This window comes from Urtica dioica, chromosome 1, assembly GCF_054948205.1.
Source record: "Urtica dioica subsp. dioica isolate 48M chromosome 1, U.dioica_male_clone48M_v1_H2, whole genome shotgun sequence".
NCBI lineage: Eukaryota > Viridiplantae > Streptophyta > Magnoliopsida > Rosales > Urticaceae > Urtica > Urtica dioica.
The window spans coordinates 3,808,206-3,834,928 of record NC_142756.1 but is presented as its reverse complement, the minus strand read 5'-3'; the positions used below and the strand labels follow the sequence as shown (position 1 = coordinate 3,834,928).

Below are 26,723 nucleotides of genomic sequence, written 5' to 3'. Positions count from 1 at the left end.
AATCGGGGAAGAAGAGGACGAAGGAATCTGTGTTGATGTATTTGTATTTGTGAAGGAGTCTACTTTTTTTTTTTGAAATATTTGACTGCGAGTCTACTTTTTGTAATTTGTTCTGTGAGTCTATTTTTTTCGAAATATTTGACTGCGAGTCTACTCTTTGTAATTTCTTCTGTGAGTCTACTTTTTTTTCGAAATATTTGACTGCGAGTCTACTTTGAAATCTGCGTAAGGGTATTTTTGTCCTATTTTTTATTAAAGTGACATCTATGCAACACTTTTTTTCGTCGTGACTCATTTGCAATTTGGAGCCGAGTTTGTGACTTTGATGCAAATCTCTCTAAAATCAATCTCTAGACTTTTACGGTCAATCATGTTGGTCCACCATGTTATTAACAGGCCCGACCCAACCATGAGGGAGCTAAAGCAATTGCTTTAGGCCTCATGTTGAGGAAGGCCCCAAAATTTCGAAAAACTTATTACCTCAAATATCGTATTTTAAAACTAATTTCTGATAATACTTATATAGCTGTTTTTATTCCGAGAATAGCTTATTTAATTCTAAGAATATTTCATTTATTGTTTTTCTCTTGTTTAAATTTGCTTCAAATGTGATAATTACAGTAGGTATCTTATTTTTAAAATACAATATATCAATTTTCATTCTTTTTCTAATAATATATTTTTCTATTATAACATCTTAGTTTCCAATTTTTTTGTTTCTCTTATTAATCAGTGTTTTAAATAATTTTACCATATTCAAACTAAAAAAATTGTGATTTGAAATTAATAAGATAAAAAAAGGCCAAAAGACAAAAAAAAAATGACTTTCATGTTAATTATTTTTTTTGGGATGATTGAAAGAAAAAAAAAATTAGGCCCACTACTACAAATGTTGGATTATACAACCCACTTTCTACAACGCTTAACATAAGCGTTGTAGAAACTAGGGATTCTACAACGCTTAACATAAGCGTTGTAGAAACATAGTGTTTCTACAACGCTTATGGCTAAGCGTTGTAGAATCTCGGTGTTTCTACAACGCTTATGGATAAGCGTTGTAGGATATGATAATTTCTACAACGCTTAAAGCTAAGCGTTGTAGAAGTACATAAATTTCAGATTTTCCACAACGTTTACACTATCCGTTGTAGAATCCTCGCCGCGGCACCACGTGATTTATGCCTCGGCGAGAACTTTCTACAACGCTTTGTAAAAGCGTTGTAGAAGGATGGGTCTCGCCGCGGCACAATTTAAACATCGCCGCGGCGACTCGTTCTACAACGCTTGTTACAAGCGTTGTAGATTCATGTCGCCGCGGCGATAACTATTTTTCGCCGCGGCGAGATTATTTCGCCGCGGCTAGAAATATCCTCCGCCGCGGCGAGGTGGATACCGTGGCCAAGCAGTTTTTTAAGAAACTGTCTCGCCGCGGCGAGTGAGGAATCTCGCCGCGGCGACCTGTTCCTACAACGGAAATTGTAACCGTTGTAGGACCGTCTCGCCGCGGCGAAGACATATTTTCGCCGCGGCGAGATTTTTTAGGTTTTCACTATAAAAGGCCGTTTTCAGTTTTTTTCTCATTTTTTCCAATACCCACACACGAGACAACCATTTTCGGCCGCTTCTCTCCAGTTTTTTTCTTTCAAAATCCCTCGCCACGTCCTCGCCGCCCCAAAATCTCGCCGTCGCCTCGTCCTCGCCGCCAACTCTCTCTCGCCTCGTCCTCGCCGTCACTTTTCTCTCGCCGAGTCCTCGCCGTGCTTCCTCTCGCGCCTCTCTCTCTCTCTCTTGCCGCGTCATTGTAAGGTATGATTTTAAAAGTTTTTTAAGGTGTATATTGATTTAATTTGGTGTTGTTGATATGGATTTCTTGTTGTTTACCCGAATTGCATATAGTTTGATTTTTTGAATTCACAAATTTAGGGTTTTGTTTGATTTTCTCTTATTAGAACAAGAAATTAGGGTTTGGGTTAGTGGAATTTGAATGAGTGAATTTAGGTTAGTGGAATTTGAATGAGTGAATTTGAATGAGAATTTGAGTTAAATTGAAATGTCCGGATTGTGTTTGACATATTGTTACATAGGTTAGTGTTTATGAATTTGTGATTGGTCGAATTGTTTATGAATTTGTGATTGGTCGAATTGTTTATGAATTGTTTATGAATTTGTGATTGGTGGAATTGTTTATGAATTTGTCATGTACTTAAATATATATTCTTGGAATTGATATATAATTTGTTATATGTTAATTGTATAATTGTTTATGATTATGTTTTGTAGGAGCTTGAAAATGCCTCGAACTAAAAACACGGACTCCAAGGCTCCGAGCTCTTCCAGAGGTCAGAGTAAAGTAAAAAGCAAGCGACCTCGTCAACAGTCTCCCGAAGAGGAATACAACTCGAGTATCTTTACTAGCAAGGTCGCAGAGGAACGCTACGACAAAATCTTGCCGCGTAACATTATCCATGAGAGAGGATTCAATGTAAGCAATACGTCGGATATAGGAAAGCAAATCCGCAACAGCATAGTTGGTCATGATTGGGGGAGGTATTGTGATGTACCCGAGTTCGATTCGAACGTCAACTTCGTGTACGAATTCTACGCAAACTTGCCGGACTCCCAAGCTGATGTTGTGACGGTCCGTGGGAAACCGGTCGATATGAGTATCGAAGCTATCAACGATCTTCTTGGGACCCCAGATGTGCCTTTCGAGAACGAGGGCTATCGAGAATGGCTAAGAAGTTGCAGCCATGAGGAGATGTCACGGGTGTTGTGCATTCCGGGAGAGGATTGGGTCACTGAAAAAGGAAAAAGGGTACTCAAGCGTGACCAACTCACCAGGATCGCTAAAGCGTGGATATACTTTGTTTGCGCTCGTCTCTATCCAATCAAGCACTTCACCACTCTCGACGAGGATCGTATCCAGGTGTTGTTCTGCATTGTTAAAGGCCTTTCCATTAACGTCGGTCGATTCATCTATAATTGGATGAAGAAACTCGACTATACTAATGAACGACACGGTTTGCCATATCCGGCGATCATTACCGGCCTTTGTACAAATGCGGGGGTACCACGCTCGAAAAGGGATACGATACACAGTTCAATGGGGCCTATTACGGATTCCATTATCGAGCGGTACAAGATTAGGGAGGATCCACAAGCGGAGGAAGGGAAGAAGCGGAGGAAGAGGGTGAAGAGGGGGAAGCGGAGCCCCTATTGCGCTTACCAGCGCCTCCGGTAATCGACCCCGCCACCATCGACTACATTGCTCATTGCTCCAACTATCTCGTCGGCGGGTTCCAACACACGCAACAGTACATGCACCAACAAGCGGAGTATGGCGCCTCTCACATCAATCAGTTGAACGATCTCTACTCTCGGTGGGACATCAACCAAGAGAATCAGGTGTTATTTCCTCCATATCCTCAGTACTTCGACTATCCGTACGCACCACCACAGTGGCCACCGCATATGGCACCTCCTCAATATCCGGCGAACCCACCACCACCACCACCGAATGACGAGTAAATTTCAAGAACCAACAACACCAACTCTTCCATATAAATTTCAAACTCTTTTTAAATTTAAGTTTCAGTTTAAGACTCGCTTGGTGTGTTTTATTTGTGTGTTTGAGACTCGTTTGGTTTGTTTTATTTGTGTGTTTGAGACTCGTTTGGTTTGTTTTATTTATTGTAGAAATTTTAATGGAATGATCATTTTTAGTTGGAGAATTGGTTAAACATTGCAAAAAAGTGAATGAGTACCTGGTAGAGTGCTTCTTCGCCGCGGCTAGGTACCTTTCTCGCCGCGGCGTGACTATTCTCGCCGCGGCACAGTATATTTTCCGCCGCGGCGAGTGATCTACGCCGCGGCTAAAATATCACCTCGCCGCGGCGAGAGTTTGATTTTTTTTATACCGAGAGTCTGTATTTTTTAAGAACTTGACTCGCCGCGGCGAGTTGATCTTCCCGCCGCGGCGGGATACCCTCGCCGCGGCACGTAATATACGTTGCCGCGGCGAGGTTTCTACAACGCTTGTTTAAGCGTTGTAGAAGTGTCCTCGCCGCGGCAGGATTTATATTTCGCCGCGGCGAGAAATTGATTTTTTTATACCGAGAGTCTGTGTTTTTTAAGAACTTGTCTCGCCGCGGCGAGTTGATATTTCCGCCGCGGCGGAATGACCTCGCCGCGGCATGGAATATACGTTGCCGCGGCGAGGTTTCTACAACGCTTGTTTAAGCGTTGTAGAAGGGTCCTCGCCGCGGCAGGATTTGTATTTCGCCGCGGCGAGATGATCCTGCCACGGCGAGAGTTGTACTCAGCCGCGGCGATGTCGGAGAAATGTAATGTTAATGTAAATGACATTGTATAGAGAAATTTTGAATGAAAAATAACGTTGTCCACAGGAGAATAACATAAAATCCAAAATGAAAATACATTATCTAAATGTTCAATATCAAACAAAAGTAGGATCTATATCCTTACGAAGTAGATGTGAAACATCGTCATCATTAAAATCATCCACCTCTTGATCAATTGGCGGTAATCCTGATGTGAACGGAGGAATGCTAGACATGTCTTCGTCTTCTTCTTCGTTACCGTTTCTCGCTTTCATATGAACCACTAACGATAACTCAGGATTTGCTGGATCTGAAACATAAAACACTTGACTTGCTTGCGAAGCCAAAATAAATGAATCATTCTCGTAGCCAATCCGTCTAAAGTCGACAATTGTAACTCCTTCATTATCAACTTTAACGTGATTATTGTCTGCCCATTTGCACTTGAATAATGCGACTCACAACCCGCAATAATCAAGTTCCCAAATATCTTCAATGTATCCGTAATACTTCATAAAAGCATGTTTTGGATTCTTATCTTTTGCCGACGAAACATGTAAAGCTTCAGCAAACAATGTAACACCGCTATTTTGTACGGGATGCTTGTTGTCTCGTTCCCTTGTGTAAAATGTAAAACCATTAACAGACCAAGCAGTGTACCTTGTAACCATTGAGGACGGCCCGCCAGATAGTTTACTCAACGTAGATGAATGTCCTGCCTCTATAAATATGCGTTTTCCAAGCCAGTTCTGAAACAAACGGTTGTGCTCTTCTTGCAACCATTTTTCATTTCTACCCTTCTTTGGATTATTCACTCTCAACTCATTCAAATGAATATCCACAAATGGCTTGACCTCGGAAACGTTGTGTAGCACATGGAGACTTGCTTGCTCCCATTCTTTTCGGTTGACGATCGAATAACTACCTATATATAATGAAACAAATACTTAAAAATAATGTTCATATATAATTTAAATAAACAAATAAAGTGTTAAAAAAAAATACCTTTAGATAGAGCTTTTGAATCAAAATTGGTATTCTTGGGTAACCCAATTTCGTCTGTTTTAGCTAAATACTCAGAACAAAACTCAACCGACTCTTCTGCTATGTAATTTTCAACTATGCTCCCTTCCGGCCTATTGTAGTTCTTCACGTAGCTTTTCAACACTTTCATATAACGTTCGATTGGATACATCCACCGTAAAAACACGGGCCCTCCTAATTTCACTTCACGTACCAAGTGGACGGTTAAGTGGATCATTATGTCGAAAAACGAAGGTGGAAAGATCTTTTCGAGCAAGCACAGAGTTTTCACCAATTCTGACTGCATTAAATCCAATCGAGTTGGATCGATGACCTTCGAGCAAATCGAGTTAAAGAATACACATATCTTTGATATTGCAAACCTCACATCTTTTGGCACAATTCCTCGTAAAGCAAGAGGCAACATTTGTTGTAGCAGCACATGACAGTCGTGCGTCTTCATTCCAGTAAGTCTCAAATCTTTCAAAGACACGAACCTCTTATAGTTTGACGAATGACCTTCGGGGACTTTAATAGAAGCAAACCAGTTACACAATTTCTTTTTCTCCTTTCGATCTAGAGTGTACTTTGCCGGTGGTAATTTTGTTTTTTTCCCACCCCCCTCCTCGGGATGCAAAATGCTTCTTATATTCATCTCTTTGAGATCCAATCGAGATTGTATTCCGTCTTTCGATTTATTTGGATCATCAAGAAGTGTACCAATAAGCGATTCGCAAACATTTTTCTCGATGTGCATAACATCCAGACAATGCCGGACGTAGTGTGTCTTCCAATAAGGAAGGTCGTAGAAAATCGATTTCTTCTTCCAAGGATTCTCTTTGAACGATTCTTTAGTACTAGCACTCCGCTTTCTTTTCCCAAGCACTTCATTGACGTTTTTAACCATCTCATAGACATCTTCACCAGACAAAATTCTAGGAGGGGGTCGTTCTTCTGAATTTCCATCAAACGCTTGTTTCAATCTTCTATACGAGTGATCTCTTGGTAAGAATCTTCTATGACCCAGAAAAACAGTTTTCTTACCATGCTTCAAACGGATGGAAGATGTGTCTTTCATGCAAATCGGACAACCAATCGAGCATTTCACAGAGTATCCTGACAAGTTTCCATAGGCCGGAAAATCGTTAATAGTCCACATTAACATTGCCCTTAAGTTGAACGAATCTCCACGGTAAGCGTCTTTGACTTCCATCCCTTTCTCCCATAACATCTTCAAATCATCGACCAACGGTGCCAAATAGACATCAATATCATTTCCTGGTTGATTCGGTCCTGAAATCAAAAGCGTTAACATCAAGAACTTTCTCTTCATACATAGCTTTGGAGGGAGATTGTAGTTCACAAGTATAACCGGCCAAACACTGTATTTACTGCTCATCATGCTGAACGGGTTCATTCCATCAGAAGCTAGACTAAGGCGCAAATTTCGAGTATCAACACTGAAATCCTTATACTCTAAATCGAATGATTTCCACTGTGCAGCATCAGCAGGATGTCTCAACATACCATCATCGATACGCTTTTCGGAGTGCCAAACCATGTTCTTCGCGTGTTTGACACTATTAAACATTCGACGAAAGCGCGGCATTGGAGGAATGTACCATAACGACTGAAATATATTTAACGAAAATCAGTAATAAATAATGAATATGAGCTACATGTATTTCCTAATCAAGTGATGAAAATGTACGTACCTTAACTGGAACTCCTTTAACCCCGTTACATGGAATTTTACCCTTCTTCCACCGTGACTCTTTGCACGTCGGACATTCATCTAGATCTTCATACTCGTGTCTATATAAAACACAATCATTTGGGCACGCATGGAATTTCTCGTACTTCATGCTTAATGTACCCAAAGTCTTCCTTGCTTCATACATACTTAAAGGTACTTTATTGTCTTTCGGAAATGCTTCTTTCAGTGTTTCCAACAATAGAGTAAAACTAGTGTTAGTCCAACCCCCCGACGCCTTCAAATGAAATAATGTAACTAAAAATGACAACTTCGAATAGCTTGTACACCCTTCATATAATGGTGTCTCCGCATCATTCATCATGGACTCAAACAATTCCGGTCGCTCAACAAAATCGTCCTCCAAATCATTCATCATGCCGCACATATCATCAATATCATCTTCAACATCATCCTCATTTGCCGTAGAACGAAAAACCTCACCATGGTAGAACCATCTTTGATACGAGGTCATTATTCCATATGCAAACAAATGGGTCCGAACAACATCAATCGAAAAATGTCTATGATTTCCACATTTAATACAAGGACAACGAATAGATTTCAAATCTACCATGTTCTCTCTAGCAAAATCACAAAACTCATCTACACCTTTCCGATATATCTCATTCAATCTATTCTCCCACATCCAAGTCCTCATATTCATAGAAAAACCCTAATTATACAAAAAATTACCAATTCTAATTAGTATAAACTATCAAGAGAACAACAATTAGAAGAAGTTAAAGAAGAACTTACAAGATTTGAATGTGTAGATGAGACTAGTAAACGAGGACGCTCTAGAATGAGTAGAAAAGGTACTGGAAATATTTTTTCGAGTGAGGTTATGAGAGAGTTCAAAGTGTAAAAGACCATAAATGAGAATTTATATCACCAGTCTCGTGTCACTCGCCGCGGCGAACTTTCTACTTCGCCGCGGCGAGACATTCTACAACGCTTACCATAAGCGTTGTAGAATGTCCTCGCCGCGGCAAAAATATGCGTCCGCCGCGGCGACATATCACGCCGCGGCGAGGTACAAATCCCGCCGCGGCAGGAGTCCTGCGCCGCGGCGGGAACAAGTCGTCGCCGCGGCGAAAAACTTACCGAGAGCACCATGTTCCAGACATATACTCTCGCCGCGGCATCATACAATTCCCGCCGCGGCGGGAATTAGCCTTCGCCGCGGCGAGGATTCTACAACGCTTACTTAAGCGTTGTAGAAAGGTCTCGCCGCGGCGGAACTTGTATATTGCCGCGGCGAGGACATCTAGGGTTACCTCGCCGCGGCGATGCCACATTTTCGCCGCGACGAGACGTTTCTGGGTAACTCTCGCCGCAGCGAGAATTTGGTTTCGCCGCGGCGAGGATCCTACAACGCTTATTCTAAGCGTTGTAGAATCATCTCGCCGCGGCGAGAAATACACTTCGCCGCGGCGAGATCCTACAACGCTTAGTATAAGCGTTGTAGGAGCGTTAAAAAATCTGAAATTTTCAAATTTTTTTAACTACCCGCGCCCATTCATATCTATACTTAGCGTTTTTTTTCCTCTCATTTCTCATTCTCATTTCTTCTATCTCTCTCGTCCTTCTCTCTCTCCGCCCGTCCCTCTCTCTCTCCGCCACTCTCTTGCCGCCCGTCCCTCTCTCTCTCCGCCACGCTCTCTCTCTCGGCCCCTCTCTCTCTCTCCGTCCCTCACTTCGCTGAACTACCGCGCCCTCCCGCGCGTTCTCTCCGACCCTCAACTCCCTCTCCTCGCCGTGCGCCGCGCCCACGCCGCCCTCTCTCACCTCGCCGTGCGCCCACGCCGCCCTCCCTCGCCGCGCGCCCTCACCTTGCTCGTGCCCACCCTCGCCGCGCGCCTTCGCCTCACCACCTTCTCTTCGCCGCCCTTTTGCTCGTCCAACTCCGGGTAATGTTTTTGAACATTTTTACATGAACTTATTTAGTGTGAATTCGATTTTGATTTGAAATTAGGAGATATTGTATTGGATTTGAGTTTATTGAATTGAAGTTTGATATTGATTTGATTTGAGAAATATATTTGATAGTAGATTGAATTGGGATTGAAATTGTGTTTTTGTTTAGAATCGGATTGGATTTGAGTTTATATTGTGATTAGAGTTGAGTTTATATTTGATTTTTGTTACATTTGAGTTGAAATTTTGATAACATTTGAGTTGAAAATTGAAATTATGATTTGAATTTTGTTTATTAGATTCAATGTCGTCCACTACTACTACTTCTAGCGGTAGTGGTAAAAGAAAAATTAGAAGACAACTAGCGCTTAACTCCGATGAACAAGGAAAACGAAGAAACACTCTTATGGGTCGGGTTAATAAGGCTAAAACACTTGGTAAAAAAATCCCGGTACAATTTGATGATAAAGGGCAACCAATCGGTAAAGAGGGTGATGAGTTGTCGAGTTACTTTGGCGTGTTAGCAAGAGAACACGTTCCACTTTCGATGCGTGATTGGAGATGTAAAGACAACGCCCAAATTAAAGAACGGATTTGGAACGAAATGCAAGAAGGATTTACGATTCCTATCGAACAAAAACACGATTGCCTTATGAGAGTCGGAGAAGCCGCAAGGTTATTTCGTCATGAGATATACAACGATCTACTCAAAGACATAATCAACGAACCAATCGCCTTAAAGAGACCGGCTTGTATTTTGAAATACTATACAAGTATCACCGAAGAAGATTGGATAGCATTTGTTGAGTATAGACGAACCGAAATGTTCAAACAAACATCGGAACATGGGAAATCAAATATCGGAAAAAGTGTGTACAAATCTCGAACGGGCCGAAATGGATATCGAAAGCTTGATCAAGAAAAGGTTAGATTCATTTTTTTCTTTTAGTTATTTCAAATGTTGCAATTATTTTTTAATTTATTATATAATTACTTCTTACTAGCATGACGAAACGGGGGAATGGCCTACAAAAGAGGAACTTTGGATTGACTCGCGAATGAAAGACGTAGATAACTACAAGGATGAGAAAGACAAATTGATGGGAGACAAAATCGTAAGTTCTTTACCTTTGTTATAACAATTAACCTTGTAATTTTATTTTCAAATAATTTTATGTGTAGAAAACGTTATCACAACAAGCATCGCAAGGGACATGGTTGCCGGAATCGGGAAAGAGTGTTTTGCAAGAAGCTTTGGGAACGTCGCGAGTTTGCGGTCAATCCAAACACACGTCGCGTTTTAAGTACTTTGTTCCTCCAACGCCCAACGAAGAAGTAATGAAGATGCGTCGGGAAATGAGCGAGTTAAAGTCTTTGGTGATGAAGGCATTTGGTGGAAATGGTAGCATTAATGTCGAGTCGCCTAGTGTCGAGCAAGTGAAAGAGAATCTCAACGCGAAGGTTGTTGATGATAAAGAGATGGCAAATGTTGAAGAACACGTCAATGAAGCGGTCTCTTTAGGTATGTTCAATTTTTTTTTTATCTATTTATTAAAGATAAATGTTTTGGTATTAAGTTATTGATAAAATTCTTGATTCGCTTAGAACACGACGATGTTGACGATCGTCCGAAGATCGATCCTATCATTGTTGATGATCGTCCGAAGATCGATCCTATTGTTGTGGAAAAACCAAATAGTGTCCGTGCTAGTTGCTCTTTGAATCCAACCACGCCGGTGACACCGAGTTCGGATGAAAGCGTCGAGTGTCTTCTTTTCATTGATGACACCGAGTTCGGAGGCACAATTCATGTTGCAAATGGGCGAGCGTACATGAATGGAGGCGTAGTTCATTTCTCACCTTTGGAGGAAGGAAATTTACGCGTGGCCGTTTTGGGGGTTTTGATTAAAAAAGCAAAATTGCCAATTCCCACCGAAGAAGCTCAAACCGTTGAAGATGCTATAGGCGGGTTTGTCTCGTGGCCGAAGAGACTCATGGAAATTGACTCGGGAATAGAGAGTCGCGGTCCGGTTGTCAAACAACTCTCAAAGCTCGGTTTTGAGAGTGAAGCTAGCATCGATGATGCTAAGAAGATTCCGTACAAGGTGATTAATCCAAAGTATCGATTGCTCGCTCAACATGCCAACAAAGTAATGTTACCGGAAGAGGATGTGATTATGGTCAATGTTAGTCCAAGTCTCGCGGCTATCCCGATTCCGGTGTCATTTGAAGACATTTCCGATTTTTTGCAATACTTGGAAATTGGCGCGGGGAGCATAACGGTTTATATGGAGTAAGAGTTTTCTTTATATGCGTTTTTTAATATCAATATTCAAATTTAGTGTTTTGATCAACTAAATATTTGTTTGTCATAGCTATCTACGATCGAGGCTAGAAAAGGCGAAGAAGACTCGAAATTTTTGTTTTATAAATCCGAGCTTAAGTTCGTATATACAAAATGACGACGAGGAGGCTTATTTGTCAAAACGAGTCAAGGACGTTGGAAACGTGGTACGACATTGCAAATTTGGTGAACTAGTTTTGATGCCGTATAACAAAGGTGCGCATTGGATGCTCGTTGTCCTCGACCTTTGGAGAAATAGCGCTATGTTCTTTGACCCGTTGAGAAATAAAATCCCAACGGATTTAAATCGATTGATAAAAAGGTAATATTTTGATTTCTTAAATAATTTTTATTATAAACCGTTCTAGATGTTTTTTCTCTTATAATCTCCGTGTTATATAGGGTTCTTGTTGATTTCAAGCTCGAGCATCAAAACGCCAATAGTAACGGGCAATCAACGTACATCAAGGCTTGGGACGCTCCGAGACAAACGGGAAACACGGAATGCGGGTATTTTGTCATTTCTTATATGCGTGATATAGTCGTAGGAGGTGTAGGAAAATTAGAAAATAAGAAATCCTATACAAAAGAGGATTTAGAGAGAGTTAGGGAAGAATGGGTAACTTATGTACAAACATTTATTAACTGTGACGATTAGCTAGTTTTTTCGAAGATGTATATATTAGATTTTGAATGTTTTAAAGATGAGGATATTTGAGATGAATGTATATATTAGATATTTTTTGTATTGAAGATTATTTTCAGGTGCTAGTATCGTGTAAAAAACAAATTGTGGATTGAAAATAAATGATTCTCGCCGCGGCGAACTATACTTCTCGCCGCGGCGAGACAAGATACCGAGAGCAAGCAAATTAGAAATCTTAGTCTCGCCGCGGCGAGATTTTTTCTTCGCCGCGGCGAGTTTTTAAAAAAAAATTCATCGCCTTCCTACAACGCATTATATCCGTTGTAGAATCATCTCGCCGCGGCTAAGATTTGACTTCGCCGCGGCGAATTTCTCGCCGCGGCGACGTATATTTTTCGCCGCGGCGACGTGCTTCTACAACGGATTGAATATCCGTTGTAGAATGTTCTCGCCGCGGCTCGGAACGTACCTCGCCGCGGCAAATAACTCGCCGCGGCGACGTATAATTCTAGCCGCTCTACAACGGAAAATCAATCCATTGTAGAAGCACGTCGCCGCGGCGAAAAATATACGTCGCCGCGGCGACATGTGTGAAAATATTTTAAAATTACACAATGGAATTAGACCGTTGTAGAAGCTTCTACAACGCTTAAGATTCCGTTGTAGAAGCGTAGTTTCTACAACGGATAATTAAGCGTTGTAGAAAGCTGTTGGATTCTACAACGGATTTTTAAGCGTTGTAGAAGCTTCTACAACGCAGGATTCTACAACGCTTAAGAAGCGTTGTAGAATCATTCTACAACGTTTTTTAAGCGTTGTAGAATCCTATTTTTGTAGTAGTGGCCCCTTTTTTTTTTTTCTGCGCCCAGGGCCTTCGATTTAGTTGAGCCGGCTCTGCTTATATAAAAATCATATATGCAGTCCATTAATTCTTCTATATATATTCTCCAAATTAGGCTCTCTTATGTGCAAATAAATATAAAAAAGTAATTATCATTTATATTTCTCTGTTTATTATTGTTTTTTTCTTTATTATTTATGTTGTTTGCGTTATAAATATCAATTAGACATTTTTTTTTCCTGATTGTTATATATTGTCAATAATTTTTTGTTTGGGTTACTTTGCAAATATAAATAAAGAATAATTGCCCATACTACCAGTAAAAATTAGTAATTGGAGTACAATAAAATTAAGAAAAAAAAAGAAATTTTTTTTATGTTTAAAAAAAATTTAAAGGTCCTATTTCGAACTTTCGCTTTAGGTCCCATAATCTATTAAGCCGGCCCTGGTTATTAATTGGTCTTAATTGTTGATCTATAGCCCAACACCACAATTGTAAACAATAAATTACGTAGAAATTAACGATTATTTAGTGCTCTAGAGGCTCGTACGTGCTTGCACTGAACAGTGTAATTTAATGTTCTTCCCACCTAGCTGCTATTATATCTTTTTACTATGCTTCAGTCGTCTGTCAAAATAACAATATATTCCTCAATCTTACAAAACTTTATTTCCTTTTACTGTGCTGCTATTGTATAACAATGACGTTTCTGATGGAAAAAAAAAGTCTGGACAGAAATGACAGGGAACGTTGAGAGGGTATTGACTGACTGTTGAAGAAAGGGAAAATAACATATTTATACCATGTGTTTTAGTGAAATGTCGAGTTTAACCATCGGTTTTCAAAAATGTCGAGTTCATACCCTCTGTTTAACTAAAATGACGAAATTTTACCATCTGTTTAACTAAAATGACGAAATTATACCATGAAATGAATAACAGCGTCACAAATCTCCCTTTCATTGATATTAACTCTTATATAAGAAAAACCAAATCAAATCTAAATCAGTGCCCTAACTTCCAAATTCTCAATTTTGAAATAAAAATAGCCTTAAATTGAAATTAAATAATAAAACTCATAGCTCCTAACAAATGACTTCATTCTGTGTTCGAATTGTAACTCTAAATCCTTGATTCTTTGTTCGAATATGCAATTTTGATGACTATCAACTATCGATGTTTACCCTTTTGCCTCTTTATGTGTTCTTCACGATTAAGAGACTGTTGTTTATTTTTTAGTTTTTAAATAAGTTACATATATGGCGCGAATGAGTAAAGATAATTGGTGTTTATATATAAATATTATAGTCAATGTCAATGAAAAGTCAATAAAAAGAATATTCGTGACACGGTTGTCTATTTCAGGGTATAATTTCGTCATTTTAGTTAAACAAAGGGTATAATTTCGTCATTTTAGTTAAACAGAGGGTATGAACTCGACATTTTCGAAAACCGATGGTTAAACTCGACATTTCACTAAAACACAGGGTATAAATGTGTTATTTTCCCTTCAAGAAATAATTTGAATCGTAGATGGACTACAAAATGGCATCCCAAAATGCTTGAAAATTATTATCAAGCACGTGAAGATGAGAGCTTCCGAATTACGCATGAGATGCGCTTTTCTTATAATATCTCTTGCATCTCGACAATGTCTTGAAGGCCACAAATAAGAATATCGCAGGATATGACAAGCTTGAATTCATACTGTACCAAGACGCAGTGAAATCCGAACGTAGACAAGAACAATTTTGGAAAAAAAATGTGTTTGAGAGAGAGAAAGAGATAGAAGTTCGAAAACCAAGTGACGAATTCTGGAAAACTCAGCGTGATTTATATATTGGAAAATCAGAAATCTACATTTGGTTGTTGTCGCAGGAAATAAGATTATACGGATGGGATAGAAATTAAATAAATTTTTGTAACAGTCTTTTACTTGTGAAAATGCAATTATCTTTTGAGCGAAGTTGAACATTTTTAATTGGCTATTATGGCTGAACGTTTTGGGTTTTTCAAATTCGTGTAACCATTATCATGCTTCAACTATAAAAGGCTTTGGGTTCTCTCATTCTGAACACAGAGTAAACACATCCAACTCTCTTTCAGAAACTGTTTTCCTTTATTTGTTTACTTGTAGTCCGGTGGTAGTTTCTGACGCTCGAGTTCTAATTCACCGAAGTCGAGTCTTGTGGTGCATTGCTCATCTTGTTAGTCGTTGTATCCTGAGAGGATTTCGTGAGAGATATAAAAAACTTCAAGGAAACCGTCCAACGGGCCTCGGCACTTTCCATGCCGACATTTTCTTATTCATTTTCGGTTTATGTTCTATTTTTTTTTAATACAAATTTTATTATTTTCTTGCTTTTTTCTTTAATTTCTATCAATATTATTTGTAATATTGCTAACAATCCCGTAGAACATAACCGTAGGTAGATTGGAAGGAGGGATATTAAAATTGAAGTATAAACCGATGACCGGGATTGGATGAGGTATTTTATTTGGATTTTCACAATTATTTTGTTAATCTTGCTTCCTTCTTTTTCGTTGATAGAAAAGTGGAAAATTCTATGAAATTGCCAAGTCCAAAACAAAATTAGAAGATGGGAAAAAAATATTCTGATTTGCAGTCATTTTCATTATTAATTGTGTTTGTGATAGGAGAAAAGTATTTATCTAGACTTTTATCGCAAAGCGTAGCGTTTTGGCCCTCCATGAACTTAATTGCTGGTAAGTGTCGGTCCCATATACTACTACTAGTTTAAAAAACGCGCTACGCGCGAGTCAGCAATATTTAAAAAAAAAAAATGAAAAAGAAAAATAAGTAAAATAAAGTAAGTTTAGACTTTTAATTGTATTAAATATAATATACATTAAAAAATTATACAAAATACATTGATAAGAGAGGGAGGAAAGAAATTAATATACATACAAAAATTATACAAAATATATTTATGAAAGAAGGAAAAAAAATTCAAAATCGAAAGTAAAAAAAAATCAAAACGGAAGGGAAAAAAAATGGCTCCGCGTGTCGTTGTCTGGCGGCACCAGAATTGAAGTTGAAATAAAAATATATACAAAATATATTGATGAGAGAGGGGAAAAAAATTAAAGGTCGGGAAAAAAAATGATAATAGATGTTATTGATATAGTATAATATAGTATTAGTAATCATGATTATAATATACATAAAAAAAAAGATACAAAATATATTGATGTTTGGAAGGGAAAAAAAATCAAAATTGGAAAGCAAAAAAAAAAATCAAAATCGGAAGTAAAAAAAAAATTCAAAATCGGAAGGAAAAAAAAATGGCTTCCACGTGTCACTGCCTGGCGGCACCAGGATTCAAGTTGGAAAAAAAAAATATACAAAATATATTGATGAGAGGGGGAAAAAATTAAAGGTTGGAAAAAAAAATAAATGATAATATATGTTATTGATATAATATATTATTAGTAATTATGATTATAATATACATAAAAAAATATAAAAAAATCAAATTGGAAAGAAAAAAAAAATCAAAATCGGAAGTAAAAAAAAAATCAAAATCGGAAGGAAAAAAAAATGGCTTCCACGTATCGCTGCCTGGCGGCACGAGGATTCAAGTTGAAATAAAAATATTACAAAATATATTGATGAGAGAGGGAAAAAAAATTAAAGATCGGGAAAAAAAATAAATGAAAATATATGTTATTGATATAGTATTAGTAATTATGATTATAATATACATAAAAAAATTATACAAAATATATTGATATTTGGAAGAGAAAAAAAAATCAAAATTGAAAAAAAAAACACAGAAGGTTTAGGCAAAAAAAAAAAAAAGGAAGAAATGGATCAGGCAAAAAAAAAAAAAACCCCGCCACGTGTCGCCATATGGCGACGTCACGTGGCGGAACGTGGATAAAAGTCGAAGAAGCTATACTTCTTATTAACTATGCTATGGATAATATGTAATGGATGTAATGGAAATGGATAAATGTACAAGATAATGTTTTTTTAGGGAATAACATAAATGTACAGATGTGTACCTGATATAGAAAAATATATTTATAGTAAATATTATTATGTTATATATATATATTTATATATATATATTACATTAGTATAGTTCATGCATTAATTGGCAAAAAAAAAAAAAAACCATTAAACCTGGTTCCGGCCAAAAGGGAAAAAAAAAAAAAAAAAAAAAAAATCGGAAGCCAAAAAGGCCAAAAAAAAAAGAAGAAAGTTTTTAACCTTGTTCCGCCACGTGTCGCCGATTGGAGGCGCCACGTGTCGCCGATTGGAGGCGCCACGTGTCGGAACAAGGTTAAAAGCTTTCCTTCTTCTAATGGATAATGGATAATGGATAATGGATACAAGTCAAGTCTAGATATTTACTTTCATTTTTTGCTTAGAAGCTTAATACCACAACTGTCTTACCACAAGAAAACAGTAAATTATGTACAAATTATGAATTAAATCTCTTATTCAAGACGGAGCTTAACTCACAACCAAGCAAACAGACCTTTAATGCTCCTTACACCAAAACTTCACTAGTTGGAGACCTTGAAGAATATGACTAGAATGTATTATATCTTACTTCATACATGTACGACAATAATTTTGTTATAATTGATGACAAGTATATATACTATACCAATATTAGCCGGAATTGAATGATCTAATAATTAAAGATGATTTATACAGAGAATTTACTACTAATAATAAAATTAGTAATAATACATTTAGTAATTAGAGTTTAGTGTCCCTTCGTAGGGTCTATTTCATAGTAATGAAGATGCCTATATATAATCACATTCACAACACTACGTTCTCTTACACTTAAAAAATTAAAGCTTTCTGATTACATATAATAACACATATAAAAAGAAACATCTCTGCAGAAGAATCTCAGCAAAAATCAAGTATACTACCAAGTTCTATACAGAGATTGAATTAAGTAGTTATAGCATGAGAGCTTCTAAGTTCATCATACTAGTTGCTTTGGTGTCATGGGCTACTTTTGTGTTCATGTTTGCGCCGGTGAATGCATCGCCGGAGCAAGAACTCAAAGCTCTGCTCCAAACTGGGTGGTGGGAGTCCTGGGTCCGCAATTTCACGACCGCGTGCGAGCTCTACAGCGTGACTTGCAATCAAGACCAAAGCGTCGTTGAGATTGATGGGTCCTGGTTCCCGATACAGGAAAACAGAGATTTCGGAAATTTCAACTTCTCTTCTTTCCCGAATCTGGTGTTGCTCCGCCTTGAAAAAACACAACTCCGCGGGGTCATTCCTCACGACATAGGGGCTAGTTCGGGTCTTACTCACCTCGATCTCTCCTTCAATTTTCTGACAGGTCATATTAAAATATATGTCCTATCATTATTTTACTAGTACTTTTTCTATTTATCAATTAGTATTTCAATTAATAATTAAGTTATTCTTGTATAGGTCAGTTGCCTCCGTCGATAGGAAGTCTGAAGGAGTTAATTTATCTCGATCTGTCCCATAACTTTTTAACTGGAACTCTCCCTTCTACTTTTGGCAAATTAACCAATTTGTTGAAATTCAGTCTTCATGATAACCAACTTTCCGGGGAAATTCCTCCAGTAATTGGGAATCTCAACAAACTTGCGCTTTTAGACCTCAGCTCAAACCGATTTCATGATTCGATTCCCTTAGAAATAGGAAACTTGAAGAACTTGACACAGTTAAATCTAGGTTTCAATGATCTCAAAGGGCCTCTTCCTCCAACTTTAGGTAGTTTAATTAATTTGGAAACACTTAGCGTTCGTTCAAACCAAATTAATGGTACCATCCCTTTTGCCATAGGTAACTGTAAGAGTTTGTCTTACTTAGATCTTGGCCAAAACAAGCTCAGCGGTCCGATTTATCCACCTCTCGCAGGTCTCTCCAAAACCCTTTATCATCTAGACTTGAGCTCAAATGAAATAACTGGGGTGTTCGAAGTAGATCTCGCGAATCTGACAGAGTTGGTGTTTCTAGACCTGTCTCTTAATCGCTTGTCCGGGAAATTGCCGAAGGAGATAGCTCGATTCAATACGAACTTATCTAAACCTTTACCTTATTCCACAATAACGTTAAACCTTTCATCAAACAGACTGAGTGGCTGTATTCCTTATGCAATATGCAACTCAGATGGGTCACGACGACTTTACCTTGATCTTAATCATAACTTGATTCAATCGGAATTATCGACCATGGAAGGTATACAAAGAGCCTGTAGTTATATTGCCTGGATCAGTGAAACTCATCCAACTCCTTGTTCTTCATTTGCGCGATTTCATGGAATCCGCAGATTGTTCTGTGATTCCAGAGTAAAGTTGTGCTCTGGGAGAATCAACTACAAGTTGGTAATTACTCTTACCATCTCGATTCTTTTTGCCTTTTCCTTTTCCGGAGTTCTGTTGTATAAGCTTGTTTCTAGAAATAAAATAAAAGCCCCGAGGGATACGAAAGGGACAAGAAGCGGGGATATATTTTCAATATGGAACTACGATGGAAAAATCGCGTTTGAAGACATCACACGAGCCACAAACGATTTCGACATTCGGTGTTGCATCGGAACCGGCGGTTACGGAAGTGTTTATAGAGCAGATTTACCCAATGGAAAAATTGTCGCATTGAAGAAACTTCACGGCTCCGAGTCGGATGATCCAGCTTTCATGAAAAGTTTCAGGAACGAGGTCAAAACACTGACGGAGATACGACACAGAAGCATCATAAGACTCCACGGATTCTGTCTGCACAACAAATGTATGTTTCTGATATACGACTACATGGAAAGAGGAAGCTTGTTCTGTGTCCTGAGCATCGACGCAGAGGCTGTGGAATTTGATTGGAGCAAGAGAGTGAATGTAATCAAAGGCACGGCTCATGCTTTGTCGTACATGCATCACGATTGTAATCCTCCGATCGTTCATCGTGATGTGACGACCACCAATATTCTCTTGAATTCAGAACTTGAGCCATTCGTCTCCGATTTTGGCACTGCTCGACTACTCGATCCAGATTCTTCCAACCAAACGATGCTTGCTGGTACTTACGGATATATTGCTCCAGGTATGTAGATTCGTCTCTAGTTTTCAATATTTTGGTACTATCCCTTAAGGACTTGTATTGGAACTTGATGCATATTCCTAGTCTTGCTTGCATAAAGGAAAATTCGAATTACCGTTGATAAATTGTGGAAGAAATCAGAATTATATCCAAACAAGAATCGAAAAATAGTTTGAAATTTAATTTCCCACAAATTTTCCTATACACTCAGTCTAGAATTTCAATTTTGACAGAATTTTTTTAAGACGAGTTTCACTTTCCTTTCAATTTCATTTTAGTACTAAACTCTAGACTCTTGACCAAGGCTCTGTCTTTTATTATGTGGTTGCAGAGCTTGCCTACACATTGTTGTTTCAGAAAAGTGTGACGTGTACAGTTTTGGTGTCGTCGCACTGGAAACCTTGATGGGGAAGCATCCGCAAGAACTACTATCTTCATTGAACTCGAGTTCTTCTGCCTCGTCAGCTCTAAACACGCCACTCAGTGAAGTTCTTGACAAGAGAATACCGCCCCCAAGAAATTGGATGATCGAAGGAGACGTCGTTCATGTTGCAGCGCTCGCATTTGCTTGTGTAAATAACAATCCGAATTGTCGACCCACAATGAAACAAGTTTCTCAACAACTTCTAGTCAACAGAAGAACAAGGCTAGCCAAGCATCTACGTGAAACTACGATCGGCCAGTTGCGTGTTCCAGAAGCCTATGCGCATGTTGACAATATGATCGAGATTAGTGAAATTGAATGATATTTTCTTTTGCAAGTGCGTATCATATTTCTTGTATATGATATTTCATAAGCCTATGATTTTTCTTGTTTATGGACCCATACTGTGTCAAAATAAGTTTACGATCAATGGTGGTTCGATTTCTATAAAATTTGAAAACATTGATTTTACTTGGTTTTTCCTTGTCTTTTTTTTCCTAGTAGATTGTAAATTTTTGGGAATAAATTGTTGAATCTCATGAAAACCTAAATTGTCTCAAATAAAGTGAATTCTTGAGGGTCAAGCTAAGAAATCACTTAGGATCGTGCCGTTTGCCAACTATATTTTGAATCAGAGAATTCAAGTTGCCGGAAGATCCCAGGAAAAGCTCCACATTCAACAAAGAATAATAATTAAATAATACATTCATAAAATTCACAAAAGTCATGTATAAGTTTTCCTCAAACGCTTGCAATGCAACATGATAACAAAGGTGTAATCTTGCTAGCCGTAGTAGTAGAAGTAGCAGAAGCCAGATCATCACTTATGACTTTGTTTTTATTTTTTCTTCTATGATTAAATATTTTAAACACGATTAAATAAATCATTTAACATGATTTTTTAATGTTTTAATTTAATTGGATATGAATCTTAAAAAATATGATCCTTCGGGAAAAAATGCCACCCGTGCCGTATGCATAATAACTAGGCTTCAGGGAAGCTAGGAATCATAAATCCCTATTATTACGAAATGAAATGAGCGGCTATATTGATGCTTTTAAATTTGAACTTGCTCTTAGGTCTTGCTTAACACATCCCGAATCTATGGAGAAAGTTTTGAATAGGGCCTATGTTCAATATAAAAATTTGACACACAGAAAAATAAGTATTGCTATCACTTTTATTAAAAAATAAACCGATGAGATTTACCGCGTATGATTTAAACTGGAAATAAGGGCGACTAAGCTTAAATATTAAGGCTGCTTCTTCCTCAATTTACCTGTGGAGGTTTTGGTGCTTCTTTGACGTTAATAGTCTCCTTCTTATTGGCTCTTCCTCTACCTGCCTTGCGCTAAATGTATATTAGAGTTTTTGACTTGTGAAAATGCAATAATCTTTTGATTGAAATTCAACATCCTTTTTTCGCATTTAAGCGGAGTTCTGATCTGGGTCACCTCAAGAGCTTCCTTTCGTAAATAATTTTCCTCATAATAAGGCTTTTTATTTCATTTATTTCCAATATGTTTTAGGAGCTCTAAACGACTCGCAATAAATTTCTTTTCAGGTTCGACCTATTGTGAGGTCAAAACGTTCCACAGACTCAAGAGCCATGAACTATATATACATCAATCTATTGGCGGCCTCGGAGATGATGATCAGCTCGAGCATAGCTTCGAGGCCGCGGTATGTTCCTAACCTCCTTGGCCAGGAAGTCCTATGAATCATTTTGGGCAAACCCGTGAAATTTATTTTGTAGACAGCTTCTAATTAAAAAATAATATAAAATTAAGAGCGTTATAGTTAAGTAGCCAATTGAAATTTACGGATTTGCAAATAAATAGCCAAAAGTACATTTTACATTAGTGAAATAACCAAAATTAATATAAAAAATATTTTACCTCTGTCTTGGCACTTACTCTGCTTATCCTTAATTTTCTGTTGAATCAGAGTAAAAAAAATGATCTCTACGAAATCGGTCAAGGTTGGAGAATAAATTAGAAGACGTATTTGAAGTCATTTTCTTTATTAATTGTGTTTGTTATAGAAGTAAAATCAATCTCTAGACTTTTACGGTCAATCATGTTGGTCCACCATGTTATTAATTGGTCTTAATTGTTGACTTCTCCGCGTTGATCTATAGCCCAACACCACAATTGTAAACAATAAATTACGCAGAAATTAACGATTATTTAGTGCTCTAGACGCTCGTACCTGCTTGCACTGAACAGTGTAATTTAATGTCTTCCCACCTAGCTGCTATTATATCTTTTTACTATGCTTCAGTCGTGTGTCAAAATAATAATATATTACTCAATCTTACAAAACTTTATTTCCTTTTACTATGCTGCTATTGTATAACAATGACGTTTCTGATGGAAAAAAAAGTCTGGACAGAAATTACAGGGAACGTTGCCAGGGTATTGACTGACTCTTCAAGAAATATTTTGTATCGTAGATGGACTACAAAATGGCATCCCAAAATGGCTTGAAAACTATTATCATGCACGTGAAGATGAGAGCCTCCAAATCTACACTCGCTGTTGTGGTTTCATGTGCTTGTCTTCTCTTCATGTTAACGCCGGCGAAATCATCGCCGGGACGTGAAGCCAGCGCTTTATCTCAAACTAAGTGGTGGAAGGACTGGGAAGGCGGTCCCACAACCCCGTGCAGCTTCCCTGGCGTAACTTGCAATGAAGACGAAAGCGTTACCGAGTTCTGTCTTGGAATCTGCTTAAAGGAGTCCTACTCCGACAAGAAAAGAGATTTCGGAAAGTTTAGATTCTCTTCTTTCCCGAATTTGGCGAGGCTTTACTTCGCAGGCGCGAGACTCTTTGGGGTCATTCCTCGCGACATAGGGGCTAGTTCGAGCCTCACTCACCTCATCCTCTCCTTTAATAATCTAACAGGTCTGTTAAAGGCTAACATGTCTGTTTCTTATAATATGTGTGTTTATACAAAAGGTTTTTTTTATTTATTTATTTACTTATTCTTCAAATAGGCCATTTACCACTTTCGCTCACCAACCTCACCAAGCTCCGTGTCCTTGATCTTCACTACAATGGGATCAGCGGTTCGATTCCGAGAGACATAGGTGGATTGAAGAATCTGGTGGTGCTGAACCTTAGTAGCAACTCGTTGATCGGCACCGTCCCGTTTTCCGTGGGAAGCTTGACCAACCTCACTCATCTCCATCTTTCCGATAATCGCATCCAAGGCCGTCTTCCTAGCTCGCTGCAGGGTCTTTCCCGATTGGTTGAACTCGATGCTCGATCTAACAGATTAGACGGTGAAATCCCTGTTGAAATAGGAAGTCTCAAGCATTTAGTTTCTCTTGATCTTTCCAAAAATTTGCTCTTTGGACCCCTCCCTTCTACTTTGGCCCAACTACTCAGTCTTTCTTCTCTTCTGCTTTCCTCAAATAAGATCAGTGGCTCCTTATTTTCAACAATCGGTCAGTTAACCGATTTGGTGGAACTCAAACTTGAAGATAACAAACTTAGCGGTGAAATTCCTCCAGAAATCGGGAATCTCTACAAGCTTGTGAGATTACACCTAAGTACCAACCAATTCAGTGGTTCCATTCCCTTAGAAATAGGAAACTTGAGAGATTTGAGATCTTTAGATCTGAGTTTCAACAATCTTAACGGGTCTCTTCCTCCAAATTTAGGTCGTTTGACTAAATTGGAACGGCTTTTGATCCGTTCAAACCAAATTAGCGGTACCATCCCTTTTGAAATAGGAAACTGTAAAAATCTAGGTTTCTTAGATCTTAGCAATGACAAGCTCAACGGTCCGATTTATCCACCTTGGCGGGTCTGTCGAAAACCCTTGGTTTTCTTTACTTACGCTCCAATCAAATAAAGGGATTGTTTGAAGCAGATCTGGTGAAGCTGACCGGGCTAGAGGAATTAGACCTGTCTCTGAACCATTTATCTGGGAAATTGCCAAAGCAGATAGCTGGATTCCAAGTGAATGTTTTAAATCTTTCATGGAACAAGTTAAGAGGTTGTATTCCTTATGACATATGTACGTCAAGCTCGTTACCAACCTTTGACCTTAAAAACAACTCGATTCCCGTGGAATTACCACCGTTATTTGGCCTCACAATTGCCTGCGACTACTTTGTCTCGATCACTGATCACATTCAAACATCATGCTATTCTTTTGCTGATGAACCGTTTACTGGAATCGATAGATTGTTCTGTGGTACCGGAGTCGAGTCGTGCTCAACAAGAGTCAACCACAAATTGCTAATTACTCTTACCATCTCGATCGTCCTTGCATTTTTCTTCATCGGAGTTTTGTTGTATAAGCTCGCTTCTAGAACTATAACTAGAGGTGTGAGGGATACGAAAGGGACAAGAAGCGGGGATATATTTTCAATATGGAACTATGATGGAAAAGTCGCGTTTGAAGACATCATCCGAGCAACAAACGATTTTGACATTCGGTATTGCATCGGAACCGGCGGTTACGGAAGTGTTTATAGAGCAGAGCTGCCCAATGGAAAAGTGGTCGCGTTGAAGAAACTTCACGGATTCGAGTCGGATGACCCGGCTATCAAGAAAAGTTTCAGGAACGAGGTCAAAACACTAACCGAGATACGACACAGAAACATCATAAGACTCCACGGATTCTGTCTGCACAACAAATGTATGTTTCTGATATACGACTACATGGAAAGAGGAAGCTTGTTCTGTGTCCTAAGCCACGATGCCCAGGCTATGGAATTTGATTGGAGCAAGAGAGTGAATGTTATCAAAGGCACGGCTCATGCTTTGTCGTACATGCATCACGATTGTAATCCGCCGATCGTTCATCGTGACGTGTCAACCACAAACATTCTTTTAAATTCAGATCTAGAGCCGTTTGTCTCCGATTTCGGCACTGCTCGACTGCTTGAAACAGATTCGTCCAACCAGACGATGCCTGCCGGTACTTACGGATACATTGCTCCGGGTATGTAAATTCAAGGGAAAATAATGAAAATCTCTAAAAGTTGCCAGGAATTCCGAGAGTAGATCTAAATACCAATGAAATATAGTAAAAACAATTCCTTCAATTTTTTCTTGTCTTCCAAACTTTGTATTGAATTTAATTTTTACTAATTTTTTTTTAAAAAATTTCCATCCAATTTCATTTTACTTGGTACTGTCAGGAATATGACATGAAAGCTAACACTCTCAGTCTTTCTATTTCTGGTTGTAGAACTTGCGTACACATTGGGTGTAACGGAAAAGTGTGACGTGTATGCCTTCGGAGTGGTGGCACTTGAAACATTAATGGGAAGGCATCCTCGAGAGCTACTATCTTCGTTGACCTCGAGTTCGTCATCGTGTTTGGTTCTGAACACGTCACTCAGTGAAGTTCTTGACAAGAGAATACCGCCCCCAAGAAATCGGCTAATCGAAGAAGATGTCGTTCATGTTGCTGCGCTCGCGTTTTCATGCGTAAATACCAAACCGAATCGTCGACCGGCAATGAAGCAGGTTTCTCGACAACTTGCAGCTCGCAGAGCACACTTAGCAAAGCCGTTACGTGAGACTACGATCGGTCAGCTGCTCATTCCACAAGCCTATGTGCATGTTGACAGTAGGATTGTGAATAATGAAATTGAATGCTAATTTTTTTTGCAAGTACATGTCGCATCTATATTTATTGTTTATGGATTACAAAAGAAATTTTCTATTGAATAGTTTTCCAATTATGTATGAATTTTACAAAAGAAATTCTTCAACATAGTTATTTTTCCTCTTTAATGGGTATTGTGTTGCGCTCACGTCTATGCTGTTTCCATGCAGTTTTAGTTTATAAATACAAAAATTAAGCGATATAATCCACATAAACATAAGCGTTTGCGTTTTAGTCAACGTTTTGTAAATTTTTCGTAAATAGCAAAAAACTATTGAAAATATTTCGTAAATAGTCATATTTACTAGAAATTTACTCTTGCGTTTTTTATTATTTTGATAACGTAAATAGATTTACGTGGTTATTTACAAAATATTAACGAAACGTTGGCTATTTCAAAATTTCTAGCGTTTCATATGGCTAGATATGTCGTTTAAGTATTGGTTTTAAATCAATGATGGTGCGTATTCATGATTACATGTGTTGCACACGATTGGAGATCAGTTTTGAGGCTCTTATCCTTATCATCATTGTGTACATTGTACGGTTTTATAAAAATGATGCTCAATCCGTTGAGACAGATGTGATACACTATCATAAAACCAGAATACTGACGAACCGTTTCTACGGTTCACATCAGGTTCGACTCAAATTCTTAATAGAACAGCGAGATTTTCTAGAGACTTAGTTAAGCAAGCTATTATTCTCTATTATATATTGTCATCTATTGAAGCAAG

General features: G+C 38.4%; 1 protein-coding gene and 2 pseudogenes across 2 annotated transcripts; all 3 read left to right on the top strand.

Annotated features, from left to right (window-relative positions):
* The first annotated feature begins 17,694 nt into the window (after positions 1-17,694).
* Positions 17,695-20,825, top strand: LOC149406508 (uncharacterized; annotated as a pseudogene). The gene is made up of 3 exons (XR_016295532.1): positions 17,695-18,206; positions 18,302-19,933; positions 20,262-20,825. The product of XR_016295532.1 is annotated as an uncharacterized LOC149406508 (transcript).
* Positions 20,826-22,597: 1,772 nt separating this feature from the next.
* On the top strand, positions 22,598-24,383 carry LOC149406507 (uncharacterized). Its single transcript, XM_089607301.1, has 2 exons — positions 22,598-23,261; positions 23,354-24,383. The coding sequence occupies exons 1-2, from the start codon at positions 22,811-22,813 to the stop codon at positions 24,214-24,216; spliced, it is 1,314 nt and encodes a 437-aa protein (XP_089463427.1). The 5' UTR covers positions 22,598-22,810; the 3' UTR covers positions 24,217-24,383.
* On the top strand, positions 24,344-25,979 carry LOC149406506 (MDIS1-interacting receptor like kinase 2 pseudogene; annotated as a pseudogene).
* Positions 25,980-26,723: the final 744 nt, after the last annotated feature.